General features: G+C 36.8%; 1 protein-coding gene across 1 annotated transcript; it reads right to left on the reverse strand.

Annotated features, from left to right (window-relative positions):
- Nucleotides 1–4,142: 4,142 nt before the first annotated feature.
- Nucleotides 4,143–5,217, reverse strand: LOC110328247 (olfactory receptor 151). Its single transcript, XM_021207675.1, has one exon. The coding sequence runs from the start codon at nt 5,140–5,142 to the stop codon at nt 4,213–4,215; it is 930 nt and encodes a 309-aa protein (XP_021063334.1). The 5' UTR covers nt 5,143–5,217; the 3' UTR covers nt 4,143–4,212.
- Between the last annotated feature and the right edge of the window lie 10,447 nt (nt 5,218–15,664).

Here is a 15,664-nt window from a genome sequence, read left to right on the forward strand (position 1 = left end):
AAATGATTCCTACTTGTAGATATATTATCCATAAGAGATTCCAAATATTTCATCAGAAAATGTTTGCAAAAGACATACATTTTCAGTAAAGTTATAGATACAAAACTATAACTCATAAAAGTCAGAAGTCTTTCTATATATCAATAACAAACACACTGAGAGATTATGGAAGCACTCCCATTCACAATAGCTTCTACATATTAAAATATCTAAGAATAAGCCTAACCAAGGAGGTGAAAGACTTCTACAATTAAAACTTTGCATTTTTCAAGAAAGGGCTTGGGAAAGACACTAGAAGATGGAAAGACCACTCATGCTCATGGATTGGTAGAACTCACATTGTGAAAATGGCCATCTGACCAAAAGCCATCAAAGAGTTAACTAATTCCCACTCAAAATCTCCACAAGATCTTCACAGAAATAGAAAAACTATCCTAAAATTCATATGGAACCATAAGACACTAAGGATAGCCAAAGAAATCCTGAGCAGAAAGAACAACGCTAGAGAGATATAACACAGTTTCAACCAGTGTTATAGAGCTATAGTAATAAAAATTGCATGGTACTGGCAACAAAACAAAGCAAAAGAAATCACCAAACCAACAGGCATTTAAATCAGAGGAACAGAACAGAAAACTGAAACATGAGTTGAGCCATCTGATATTTGACAAAGATGTTAAACATATGCATTGGTATAAAGACAAACTCTTCAACAAATGGTGCTGGGAAAAATGGATGTCCACATGTAGAAGAATAAAAATAGTCCCATATCTATCATTTGGTATAAAAATTCCAAATGTATCAAAAACCTCCATGGGAAATGTTAAATGCTAAAACCACTCGAAGAGTACACAGGCAGTCCCCTATAAGACAGAGATGTAGTAAAAGACTTTCTGAGAAAGACTGCATTTGCTCAGTCATTAAGGTCATTAACTGACCACTCCCTATCCTCAATAGGCCCTGGATCTGAAGAGAAAGATTCCAGAAGAAGAAATAAAAATGGCTGACAAATATGTAAAAATGTGTTTAACTCCCATTGCAACTATGAAAATGCAAATTAAAACTGCTTTTAGATTTTTGCCTTTCTCCAGTCAGATGGTTAGGATCAAGAAAACAACTGAAACAAATGTCCAGAAAAAGGCAAAGCCTTATTGATTGTTGTTAGGGTTGCAAACAGGGAAACCTCTATGGTAATCAATGTGGAGGGTTCTCAGAAAGTTATAACTGCGTGTACCACAAGATCTAGCTGTGTTCTTCTTCGGTATATTGCTAAAGGACTGGGTGATTTCCTCAACAGATACTGCTTGACTGTGTTCATTTCCACTTTTCTCACAGTAGCTAGGGAATGACAACAACCTCAAAGTCTTAAGGCTTGCTAACTAGGAGGGGATTCACATATGATACTATGGCAAAGATTCACAACTACATGTAGACACTATATTTAAGGCTCAGGGATCATCATGGAAGAGTGGTGGAAAGATTATATGAGCTAGTGGAACAGGGTACTTGCTGTGAGAGGTAGCATCTTTGGATATGGCAATGAAGCTGCACCTATAAAATGGTGACAACCTCAACAAGACCTGTGTAATGACATCAGCTGATAAATATAGATGGAGGAAACTTCATAAGGTCTAACCCTTAGATGAAAAGCTACAAAAAAAAAAAAAAAGTCACTGCTGAAAGTTTCCCTTAACATGTGCACAAAAGGCATCAGCTTGTTGACAGCAGAGATGCTGGGGAAGGCTTGGGTGATGTGGAGTCATTAGTCACCAGCTATGTGAATGTGGTAGGCAAGGCCGATACTGTCAGACACAGTGTCCTCTAGTGAAGACCAGAAGCAAAAAAATAAAATAGAAGGTATATGTGAGGAATTGAGACTATTTAGAAGATAGTTAAGGGAAAAAGGGAATTTCATCGATGTTCAAGAGGGTGGACATTTTAGGAGTGATGGACAGCTGTACTCTTGAGTGGCTAAGAGGAAGGACTGGAAATGACCTTGAATTAGTTTTCTCCTACATTTTTGTCACTCACCTTATAAGTGCTTAGTACAAAAGACCCTTTCACTGTTACGTAGTCACTTAAAGACTGTATTTTATAGGTCTCAGGTAGATCAAACTCTTCTTCCAAAAAAATTTTTGCCTTTTTAGCCTTTGTACACACACTCACACTATCAGTATTTAGTACACAGATGAACACATCGTTGAACTGGCTTCATACCTTCAGTCATAAGAAAAGAAGAGGAAAAGAAGAAAAGGGCTAATAATACATTTTATAAGTTGGATATACTATTTTTTGAAGACCACAAGATGTGTGACTATAGTTCAACAAAAATCCATAATGCAAGCCTATAAATTTAGGAATTATCTTGTATATTTTGAAGTTATTCACAAAGAATTCTTGTAAATATTTAGTGAAGAGTCTTATACTCTCTACATCAAACACTAAAGAAAGACACCTTATTTTCCTCAATCAATTTGAGATCACGAAAATACTAACATTAGTTTAAAAAGGTTTTTTTTTGTTTGTTTGTTTGTTTGCTTTTTTTTGAGACAGGGTTTCATTCAACCTTGGCTGTTCTGGAACTCACTCTGTAGACCAGGCTGGCTTCAAACTCAGAAATTTGCCTGACTCTGCCTCCCAAGTGCTGGGATTAAAGGCGTGTGCCACCACTGCCCAACAGTTTAAAAAGTTTTTAAAAACAGTAATGTATGCCATATTATGTATGCCTACTGTTGGAGATTTTTTTTTTTTTTTTTGCGTGTGTTAGAAACAACAGTTTTAGCACAAAGGCAGAGGAAAGTTGTTTTTGGTGTTGAGTCTGTCACAGCTCCTTTCTATTATAGGCAGTTTCATAAAGACCTTCAAAATAAACTTCTCTTTAAAAACTACATTTTTGAGAAAATTCATCCAATTGGTAAAGCAATTTGCGCAATACCATCAGATTGATCAATTCCAAAGAATGAAAAAATACATTAGTGCTTGTAATAAACTGAAGTAAAGTCAAGGCTAATGAGAAAAGGCTTCTGGTCTTTCCCTGGAAAGTATTCACTATGAGGATGCTGTTGTTGAAGGCAAGAGTTGGTGGTTCTTAGTGGAGTCAACTCTATGAAAAGGTAAAGTTTAAGAGGGAAAATTCATTACTAACCAGGGAATAAAAACTAAATGTCATAGCTCTGGTGACAAAGACCTTTCTTAGGCTAAAATCCATGGGCAGTCTAGTGAGGTGTTCCATGCTTCACAAGTCTTCTCTCCAGAACTTTATTTTGGCGAGCAGCTTAAACTGAGAAGCACTGTTTCTGTGCAAATAACCTGCTCTACAGATTTGGATCTGCTTGTTTTGGCTTGTATGGAACACTGAGTTCTCTTTCCCTGGTTTTTCCCACTTTGCAGATTACAATATTTAAAACCAATGTAAGTATTCAGTGCCTCTCACCCTCTTGAGGCATGCATTCTAATTCAGAATTCCACTTTTTTTTTTTTTTTGCATCGAGAGGTCTCCCTCTGAGATATTTTCCTGTCTTTAATTCTAATCAGAGCATATCAACAGTGGTAGCAATTTATTCTTATGTTGGGGAAAGGTCAGAAGAAAATGAGTAAAAAGCTTTTTAAGTGAGACCGTCTCACTAACCCTTTAATACACATTCTATTTAGTGTCAACAAGCCGGAAACTGCATTTCTCAGAACCACTTGCAACTAGTATCCTAGAAGTAATTTAGATTCCACTAATTAAATGAATTTGTGTGAGATTTGCTGGTAGGTTACCCATGCTCCCATGCATGGCCAGACACTAATGTGAATATAAACAGTATTCATTGGATGCAGTTGGTTATTAAAAAAAAAAAAGAGGACATGAAAATGGGAGGTAGATATATAGGGGGTGATAATGAAAGAGCAAAAGAGGGTGGAGGTGGATATGAGCAAATGCATTATATAATAGATGAAATATCAGTAGTAAAAATTATAAAATTGCTTACCATTGGCCTCATATTGATGATATAGACCCAATAATATAAAAATTATCTTAAAATTGAGTAATTATAAATAGAAACAGTAGTAGAGAAGAAGAGAATGAGCAAAAGGGGATTGGCCTTGAGCCTGACCATGGAGAGAAATGATTCCTGTTTCCTGTTTACAGTTGGGTAAGCTTGCAGAGGTTATCATACAGGTGTTTATAACCACTTACTTTTATATGAAGAAAGATCAGCATTTACATCAAAAGAGTTTTCTCCTCAGTGTTTTGTCCAGTGCGGTCTTCACCTCCTTGTTTCTCAGGCTGTAGATCAGGGGGTTGAGCATGGGGATCACTGTGGTGTAGAACACAGAAGCTACATTCTCTTGGGCCAGGGAACTAGCTGTGGAAGGCTTTAAGTACATGAATGCTGTGGATCCATAGAACAAGCCTACAGCTGCAAAGTGGGAGCTGCAGGTGCTGAAGGCTTTGGACCTGCCNTCATTGGAGCTGATGCGAAGGATGCTGGACAGNATGAACGCATAGGAAATGAGTACGGTTAAGCTCGTGACTATAATGTCGAATCCAGCTAAAAAGAAGACAGCCATCTCTACATCATAGGTACTAGAGCAAGAGAGCTTCATGAGAGGGAGGATGTCACAGAAGTAGTGGCTGATGAGGTCCTCACAATAGTTTAGTTTCAACATGAGGCCAGTCTCAATTGCCGAGCCGATGAGTCCTACGGCATAGACAAAAGCTACCAGCAGAGAGCAAAGGACAGGAGACATGATGATGTTATAAAGCAAGGGTTGGCAGATGGCCACATAGCGGTCATAGGCCATCACAGTAAGCATGTAACACTCAGCAATGACGAAAAACAGGAAGAAGTATAGCTGAGACATGCACCCCACATAGGAGATGAGGTTTCTTTGGGACACAAAGTTGATGAGCATTTTAGGGGTAATGACAGATGAGTAGCAGAGATCCACGAGTGACAGGTTACTGAGGAAGAAGTACATGGGGGTATGAAGCTGTGTGTTGAGTCCAATCAAGGTGATCATGCCCAGGTTTCCCACCATGGTGACTATGTAGATCCCCAGAAAGAGTAGGAAAAGGGGTAGCTGGAGCTCTGGCCTGTTAGTTAGCCCCCCGAGGATGAACTCTGTCACTGTAGATTGATTCTCTGCAGCCATTGTGTCTGGGTGGGAAGCCTGTGGGGTGCGAGAAAAGGAGTTTGTGAATGGCTGTTCTTGCCCTGCTTGGAGCAGCTGGTTTTCTGCATTTGACACTTGCTGAGCTATCCTGGCTGTGGCACACATATTTTCTCTATACTGTTGCTTCTTGCTGACAGAAGGACCAGCTCTTAGGGTTTCAGAGGTCTTAAAGCTTAGTAAAGGGCCAAATTCTGTATTTCTTACTGCTGTCCTGTCATATTTGGTGAGTAGTTGCATATTGAAGGGTCAGCAAGCTCTTTGTAGCTAATGCTAGCTATTATTTTTAGATCCTAAACCATGGCACCATTTATCACTATGTCAAATTTTACATACTATATATACATATACAGTATATTTTTCTAAGAAGCATGTGTTGTTATTAGTAGATGTGATACATATTGAATTAAATTCTCATATCTGAGGTATTCTTTTCTCTTTCTTTCTTTCTTTCTTTCTTTCTTTCTTTCTTTCTTTCTTTCTTTCTTTCTTTCTTTCTTTCTTTTTTAAGTCTCTCTATGTAGCATTGGTTATCCTTGAACTTGTGATACCCCTTCTTCTTTTTCCTGCTCACTGGGACTACAGGTATGTGCTACCCCTGAACAGCATGGGATACATTTCTTCAGGCACAGCAGGAATCTCATTATGGCAATTGTTTTTGATACAATTATTAATTATTGACACATCTGCAGCTCATTCTTTCAAAAGTCACTTATAGTATCAGTTTTGTGAAAAGAGATTTTGTGTGTAGTGAGTGTGATGGGGTGTGTTGTGTGTGTGTGTGTATAAAACTTGCAGAAATTGGCTTTCTCCTTGTTTCTTAAAGGTTCTAGGGATAAAACTCAAATTGTAAGGTTTGATGGAAAATGGCTTTATTTACTGAGTCAAGTGACTTTCTTTTTTTTTAAGTATAAGAGAATCTTTAACATCTTTGGAATATGCTTTGAATATTAGAACATATGTGTTACATGTACGGTTTTCATATTGAATTAGTGATAGAAAGTTGCTTAACTAAAGTTACATATTGACATATCAGAGATTGGTATGACCTTGAATATTATTTTTATTTACTACAAAATGAATTTTATCTAGATGATGAATAATTAAAAATATTACCTATCCCTCTTTATGGGATCTCTAATTCTAAATATGATAAGAAACATATTCAGTAACCATTAGCAGAGATGAAAATACTTCATAAATCAGATCAGGGTACATGTTATATACCCAGTGCAATGTAGATGAGAATACTATCTTGTAGAATGAGCCCAGACAGCTAGACTGAAATTTTTTTGCTTATATAATCTTCTTCTGCAGCTTTTTATTCTTGTCTTTTTCCCCACTACTGATTTTTGAGACATGATCTCACTCCAAAGCCCAGGTTGACCTTCAACTTGTAATGATCCTCCTGCCTCAGCTGATCAAGTGCTGAAAATACAGGTAGCAGTGTTAGCTATCAGGTACAACTTAAATTTTCTAATGATATAAAAGACCAACTAGGACCACACATATCTCATGAGTTCCTATGTGTATTAACGATTATTATCAAGCTTTCAGAAGCTCAGGATTTTTTTCTGAAGAGAGTACATCACATAGAACAGAGCATTTAAAAGTAACGGTCAACAAATGGTCATAAATTGTCTAAACTATAAACAAGAGCTCACAAGAGAAGACATTTTCTCATATAGTTTTTAGACATGTAGATAAATACCTGTGCTGAAAGGAAATGAAACAGCGTCTCAAATGAAATTTCAGGCAATGTCTGTGGCTTCAATATTCAGTAAATTCTAGAAGTATGCAGATGTGTATCTATCACAAAATTTACTTAAAGAACCCAGTCCAGTCCTGAAAAGGAGATTGTCATTTGGAAAGGTGATATAATATGACTAAGAATTAGGGGTTCTGTTTATATATATGTGTGAGTGTGTGGATCATCTCCTGGGATGTTGTCACTCTAGAGACCATTGTTGTCACTAAAGTAACAATTAGTTCATGTTTTCTCTTGTTCTGTGAATCATGTTTTATTTCCCAAGTGTGTTAATTCTTCTTTTATTTGTAAAAGTCATCTTTCAGTTTCAGAAACTTTGAATATAATGGGGCAATGAACAATTTAGCACCAACAGACCTGTTACCACCACCATTACCCCCTACCACTACCATCACCACCACCACCACCACCCATCACCACCACCCACCCACCCTTATCATCATCACCATTATGACCATTGCTATCACCTTTACTACCACTGTATTATCCTTATTGTCATTTTGATCTCAATAGGCACCCCAGTAACTACCAGCAACATCATTCTCAGTGCCATGATGTTTATTACATATTGTTAGCGAGTCACTATGATGCATCATGCTAGCCTTGACATGCTTGTTTTAAAGAGTTTTGTTGGAACAAAGTTTTGCCAAGTGAGGCAACTTAGGGACAGAAAGACAAATGATACACATTATCTCTCAAATGCAAGTCCTGGCTTCTTTGTTTTGCAAGTTTAATTTGAAGCACAAAGTAGAAGCCTGTTTCTAAAATTCTTTCCTAGGGAGAGAGTAATGTCTTTGAAAATAACTGTACTAATCATGGCCAGAATATTGACATCAGTCTCAATTTTATTCAGAGCCCTCCAATTTTAATCACATTCATTTTGGTGCTCATTTTATTTGTGCTATCTATTCAACAGAATAGTTCTTGTATTTACTATTACAGTTATAATAAAAAGCTATGTTTTTATAATTTTAAAACAATGATTTGGTTTCCTTATATCCCCCTCCTTTATAAATTCACTAGTGTGAACTTATTTAATGTGCTTCAGCCCAATACAATTACTATGCTTTTGTTATCAGAATTTTATTTTTATGTTTTACATTTTATTTTCGTTATTTTAAGTTGTACATGTGTCTGTGTTGGTATGTTCACATGAACACAAATACCTTTGGAAGGGACGGCAAAAACTTCCCCCTTGGACCTTGAGTTATAGGTTGAGTTATGTGCTGAGAACCACACTCAGGTGCTCAGCAACAGCAGTGTGCATGCTTAACCAGTAAGCTATCATCCCAGGCATTGACAGTTTCTGGACTTCTCAATTTGTCTCTGAATATAGTAGTCTCTAATATCTTCCTTACCATCTGGTATGACAAGATGTTGTGACTTTATCACATTCTTTTCGTTCTTCAGAGCTGAGTCATTCATTTCACTAAGAATCTTGGTTCTTTCAGTAGGGAAATGACACCCCAGGAATGTGAATCTGGTGCCAGAGAAACTCATTGCTTCTGGAGGACCATTGTTTCCAGGTCTTTTCTGACAAGAAATCAGTACTACAAATTACCAATGTATCATCATTATTGTTATTTTCATTCCCAGTGACTACCTGCAACATCATTTTCCGTGCCATTGCACATGAGTGTTATTACCCATTACATCAGTGGTTATTACACATTGTCAGTTAATCTTGTCCCTCTGTGTCTGTTTTCTACAATTTCCCCCTTATAGCCTTCTTAAAAAAAAAAAAAGTCTGGCACGTTTAATAGAATATTTTTATTGTTCTTTCTGGGACAGTTTTCTTAAGTGTGATGTTTCTTCTCAAAGTGTAACCTTGTGTCCCTTAAATAGACTAAAGACAAAGCCAGAGGCACCAAAACCATCAATGTCATATTAAGGAAAGAAAAAGTACTTACTTTTGGATTAATTTGACCCACAGTGAGCCCAAGTCTGAGCTCCCCACTGCTCTCTGTGTGCGGTCTGTCTATAATCTGCTTTTGGACTTGTCTGTTGTGTATCTCTCTAATATATTCCTATTGCCCATCTCTGTGTCTTGTCTATCCCTATCTGGTGTCTAACTGACCCTAACATAGGTCTCTCTGTCTTTGTAGAACAATACAGAAAACACTACATCGGGAAGGAATGAAGGGTACTTTACAGAAATCTGAAACAAAGGTTTACAAGAGATTAAATTATTTACTCCAACTGACCCGAAAGCTCTTAGTACTGCAAACATATCCTTACCAAGTAATAGCCATATCTGAAATTACTTACACTCAGAATAGGGAATGAAATCTCTTAGAAATCCACAACTAAAAAATACAGGAGGATTTAAAACATAACTAAAAATACAGGAGGGGAGTGTTTGCTAGCCATATCAAAACTACTTTACTGAAGTGGGTTTGGCCTAATGCTGCTTGTGTTGTAATGTTAATTTTGGTCCCTGTCTTAGTCAGGGTTTCTATTCCTGCACAACATCATGACCAAGAAACAAGTTGGGGAGGAAAGGGTTTATTTGGCTTACTTTTCCATACTGCTGTTGATCACCAAAGGATGCAGGACTGGAACTCAAGCAGGTCAGAAAGCAGGAGCTGATGCAGAAGCCATGGAGGAATGTTCTTTACTGACTTGCCTCCACTGGCTTGCTCATTCCACTCTCTTATAGAACCCAAGACTACCAGCCCAGAGATGGCACCACCCACAAGGGGCCTCTCCCCCTTGATCACTAATTGAGAAAATGCNTTACAGCTGGATCTCATGGAGGCACTTCCCCAACTGAAGCTCCTTTCTCTGTGATAACTCCAGCTGTGTCAAGTTGACACAAAGCTATCCAGTACAGTCCCCAAAACTGCTTATTGAGTGCCTGCACCTAAGATACTGAGTTACTCTGCCCCCAGTTGGCTCCTATTGGTAAATAAAGATGCCAGTAGCCAATGGTTGGGTAGGGCAGACAGAGGCAGGACTTTTAGGATTCCTGGGCTTGGGAGAGAGGAGGGAGGAAGAGGAGACTCACCATGAAAGGGGTGTAGGATGGACCTGCCATGTAAGAAATTTGGATAAGTGGTCCAAGTGACCACTTCTTCTATTGGGTCTGCTGTACAGAGATGAAATATAGAGTTTAAGGATGTTAACTCTGGAATACAGGAGGGGAGTGTTTGCTAGCCATGGGAAGGTCCAACTTTTGAGCTAGCCAAGGCATATCAAAATTAATCAGTGCAGACATGTGGGCGTGAGTGCTTGGGTGAGTGTGTGGGTGCATGCATGGGTGCGTGCATCTGCCTGTCCATCCGTCAGTGTGTGTGTGTGTGTGTGTGTGTGTGTGTGTGTGTGTGTGTGTGTGTCTTTCATTTGAGAACCCAGATAGTTCTTGGATGGATAACCTGTTGGGAGCACAAAGCAGGTTAACTAAATCACCTCTACACTCTACCAAAAACAAACCATATTTAATAATTGTTATTCTATAGAAGAAAATATCAAATGAAGAGAGTTTACATTTCCATTAGACTCTAATAATTACAGGAAATCAAATCAGAACCAAGTCCACAGAGTGTAATCTTGCCATAATTTTATATTGATTCACGATTTTAGCTAGTTACCAGAATAAAGTTCTGGAAGAAAAGACTTTATAAAGACAGGGAGCACTTTATCCAGAAAAGGTTTTTGTAACCTAGGTTTAGTACCTTCAATTCTTGTTTTGTGGTTAACAATTACTTTTTCTTTATTTCTTTCTTTGTTTCTTTGTTCTTTCTTTCTTCTTAATTTTTTTATTTCAACTCATTGCATGCTCTTGATATATATATATATATATATATATATATATATATATATATCAAGAATTTATGATTTTGGGAATTATAGAATCTATAATACAGAAATGGCAGGTTTCAGTTTATGAAATAGCACACATGTCTCTGGAACGAAATATTTTAAGAGAAGAATTTGATGGTTAAAATCTTTGTGGAACTACTTGTAGTCAAGACTGACGGTGAGACAGCTGTGTCTACAAATTTCTTTCCATTATTTTTGTGATACATTTCTGTTAAATTTCTTCAAGAAATACATTTTACCTTGTAAATCTTCTACAAGATGTGACGTGATCTGGCATTGTTGTTAAAAAAAAAGTCTCAAGAATTCTTCGTAGGAATTATGTTGTGGATGTGTCTGTTGGGGTCGAGCTTCCCAAAGTTGTGATCCATTGATTTCTGTATTGTGTCCAGTTGTGGTTTTCTGTAGTGGCTTCCATTTGTTGTAAAGAGAAGCTTCTTTGATGAGAGGGAAGAGTTATACTTACCTGTGGGTATAAGGATGAGCTTTGGAATGTAGTAGTAATACATTAGGAATTGTGTGTTAGGAATTATGCTCATCTAGTAAAGTGGTGGTAATAGGTTCACTGTTAAGACCCATGACCTCACTAGTCCCAAGTAAGTAATAATAATCAAAGTAGGTCACTAATTTGAGAGGGAGTAAGGGAGTGACATAGAATGGGTTAGAGAAAAGGAGAATGTGAGGGGTTGGATGGAGAAAAGGGAAGGGGGAAGTAATATATTTTAATTAAAATATACTAACATAAAAAAGCAAACAAGGCCATAAATATGAGAAGTTGTAGGTAGGAGGGATGGGTTAAAGGAGGACAGGGAGGGGGAAAATCATGTAAATACAGTACACATATTTGAAATTTAAGTATTCTAAAAATTTTAATACCTAAGGCTTATTTAGGAAAACCTAGTTTTGTTTCTTTAGTGTATTGGTCTGGGGAAATGCTATGGCTGTTCGTCAGTGATCTACAGGAACCATTGATGATTTTCTTCACAGAGTACATGAGCATCTGTTGTGTGCCCATTTTCTCTGAATTGAAACATTCTCTATCTATGGGAGCTTCATTAAGAATGAGGAAGAACAAACAAACAAACACCCCAAGCCAAAACAAAAAACTGATGAGCCAACTAACTAAACAACAACCACAACAACAACAACCACAACAACAACAACAACAACCACCACCACAACAACAACAACCACCAAACCCCCAAACTCATTAGGCTCAAGAAACTCTTAAAGCTTAACAATATCCATGATGCTCCTTTTAAAGTTCTACAATTCATCAAAATCGCTAAAGAAACAAAACTTTCTCATATGAAAACACTGAGCTAAGGGATACAGCTTTTGTGCACCATCATCCATGCTTAGAGTAGAGTCTTTGGTTATATAGTCATGTTAGAATCTCTATCTATCTATCTATCTATCTATCTATCTATCTATCTATCTATCTATCTATCTATCTATCTATCATCTGTTAATCATCCATCTAACAGTCTGTCTCTATTTTTCTGTTTATTTGTCATCTATCGAAGACAGTGTCCTATGTCTAAACTAGAGTATTATCTATCTATCTATCTATCTATCTATCTATCTATCTATCTATCTATCTATCTATCTATCTATCTATCATCTATTAACCATCTATCTGTCTGTCTGTCTTTCTCTGTTTCTTTGTCATCTTTCAATCTAAGACAGTGTCCTATGGTCTAAGTTAGAGTATCTATCTATCATCTATCTATCTATCTATCTATCTATCTATCTATCTATCTATCTATCTATCATCTATTAACCATCTATCTGTCTGTTTGTCTGTCTGTCTATCTGTATCTGTCTCTCTGTCTTTCTCTATCATCTGTCAATCTAAGACAGTGTCTCATGTATCCCAGGCTCCCACAAAACTTGCTATGCTACCAAGGATGACTTTGAACTTCTGTTTTTGTTTTTGTTTTTGTTTTTGTTTTTGTTTTTGCTTTTTTTTTTTTTTGTCTTACCCCCTTAGTTCTGGGATCACAGAAATGTACCACCATACCCAGTTTATTTGGTGTTAGGACTAGAACCTAGGGCTCTGTTTGATAGACAAGCAGTTTACCATTTTTTAAAAAGAATTAGTGAACAGTAAAGGAATGATGTAGTTTAAAGTCATATCTAGTTCTTTTTTCTTGGTAGCTCAAGGACATGGTTATTCTTTTACTTTTGAAATATTCTCCATCCCTGGCACCCACAAAACTTCTTTTATTTTACAATTATTTGTTAAATTGAGTATTTGTTGAGGTTCTGAGTAGCACTTAAAAATATCTTTAAGGTCCTATAAGGTCCTGTCCTTTGCATGGACATATTGGGTCATTGTTAAGATGCTACTCAAGTTCATATTCTGTTTTACTTTTGAAACATGTTATACATGTATTCAAATGCTTCTATTGATCAATTTACCTTCCTCTGTGTGGTCATATTTCAGGATTCCTCAACCCCTGAATTTCAATTATTGCCTCTTTAAAGACATATGTTTAGAGCATATTGCTGCTATGTTTTTAAGATTAGCTCTGTATTGATAATTCTTAAGTATGCATCTCGTTCTTTCCTACCCTAAACTGACTTTACATTGCCATCTTCTCTCTGATACTTGCCTTTTAGATGTTATGGTAACATTTTATAGTCATATCAAAAATTTATTTAATTGCCTTCTTCAGTCTTATTTCTCATATATTTCATATTTATGCTTTTCTGCATCTCAGATCTTAGTCAAATTTGATTTGTGCTTTTCCCATCAATCTCATTTTTACTACTGGGACATCAATATATATCAACTGCTTCATTACTGTGTCTCCTGCACTCTGTATTTACCGCTGTGGGACGAATTCTGGCTGTTCTCCCTGTCTGCCCTTTTCTCTCTTTCAGCCTATTCTGACATTACCATCTATATAAAACATCATTGCTATTAAGAAAGACAGTTCTGATTGCTAGTATTATTTAATCAATTCTTTTTGCCTTCTAAGTTCTATAATCAGCACCATTTATTCACCCTTTGAGATATGATTATTATTAGTTTTAAGATTAGAGACTGAAGTTCAGAGAGAGGTTGAACAGCTACTAAGGTCACATATTTAGCAATAGGCAAAACCACGATTTGTACTGAAGTTAGTTCACATTTTGAATGCTTAGGAACATTATAATTTACAATTTACCATTACTACCAATAATTTTGTTAGAATTACAGCCATAAATTTAACTGCTACAGGCAAGTTGACAAGTGGTCATCTTATTGGTGTTATGCTGTATTCCTCTCCAGTGGCTATGCTCATTTAGCTATATGGGAAAGGTTGAGGAATTATCTCCTTTAAAAAATATTTTTCAAAAGCTAACACACTAATGGTAGGCTTCATTATGACATTTTCAAATTTTTTGTTGGTCAATCTCCCTTTTCCCATTCCCCATCCTCCATCCCTCTATTTTTCTCTTTCCCTCTCTAACCCAAGAAACTTCTTGTCCATGTTGTCTCATGCATTCTATTAACCTCCACCACACCAACATCTCTTTTTCTCTTATCATGACCCCCTTTCTAACTTCATGACCTACACACACACACACACACACACACACACACACACACACACACACACACCTTAACAGAACATTAAAGTTAGGATCTGCATATGAAAGACAACATGCAGATAATATTTTATCTTTCTAAGTCTAGGTTACCTTACATAATATGATAATATCCAAATTTATCTATTTTTCTGCAACTTTTGCTAAATAAAACTACATTGTGTATTTAAATCACACTTTCATCACCTATCGGTGAACATTTAGAGGACTTTAGTATTTTCTTGCTATTTTAAATAGGGAATCAACAGACATGGATATGTAAGTAACTTTTCAGTAGAATGTGGAGTTCTTTGGTCATATGTCTTAGTCAGTATTCTACTGGTATGAAAAGATACCATGACCTTGGCAGCTCTTACAAAAGAAAGCACTTAATTGGGACTTGTTTATAGTTTCAGAAGTTTAGTCCATTGTCCTCATGGCAGGGAGCATGGAAGCTTGAAGGCAGACATGGTAGCTGAGAGTTTTACAGCCATATCTGAAGACAACAAGAAGAAAATGTGTGTGTGTGTGTGTGTGTGTGTGTGTGTGTGTGTGTGTGTGTGCGGGGGAACTTGGGACTGGTTTGGACCTTCAAAACCTGAAAGCTAGTGGCACACTTCCTCTAACAAGGCCACAGCTACTAATCCTTTCAAGTAGTATGACCAAAAGTTCACATTTATGAGACTATAGAGGCTGTTCTTATTTGGTAGTTCTGCTTTTGAAATGGTAGTTCTGGTTTTTGAGGTCTCCACACTAATTTCCATAGAGGCTAAAACAGTTTATATTCCACCAGCAGTGAACAGGGTTACTTCTTTTCTTTCTTCCTCACCACTGTTTACAATAGCTATTCTGACTAGGGCAAGATGGAATCTTACAGTAGTTTTCTTTGAGTTTCCATGATGGATAAGGATATTGAAAGCCTTTACAATACTTAATGACTGGGCCAGCAGGATGATTCAGCAGGCAAATATGATTTCTATCAAGTTGGAACAAAGACCCATCCCTGTGACCCACATAGTAGATGGAGAGTCCATCTGCAAGTTGTCCTCTTTTCTCTACACAGTGGTTTTGCTATGCATGTATGTGCATGCGCACATAATGAAGAAATGTGATAAAATATATTTCTTGGTCATTTGTATTTTTTATTTTGAGAAGGTTTGATTTTCTGTGTGTTTAATTTTTACTTATTTGTATATTCTATGTATTAATACTCAGCTGTCTAAGCATCATTGAACTCTGGCCTTGGCCTTTATTTCACTAATAGGCACTCTGTCATTTGCTTGGGATATATCCATATCCATATATATATATATATATATATATATATATATATATATA

The sequence above is a fragment of the Mus pahari genome, chromosome 10 (assembly GCF_900095145.1).
Source record: "Mus pahari chromosome 10, PAHARI_EIJ_v1.1, whole genome shotgun sequence".
NCBI lineage: Eukaryota > Metazoa > Chordata > Mammalia > Rodentia > Muridae > Mus > Mus pahari.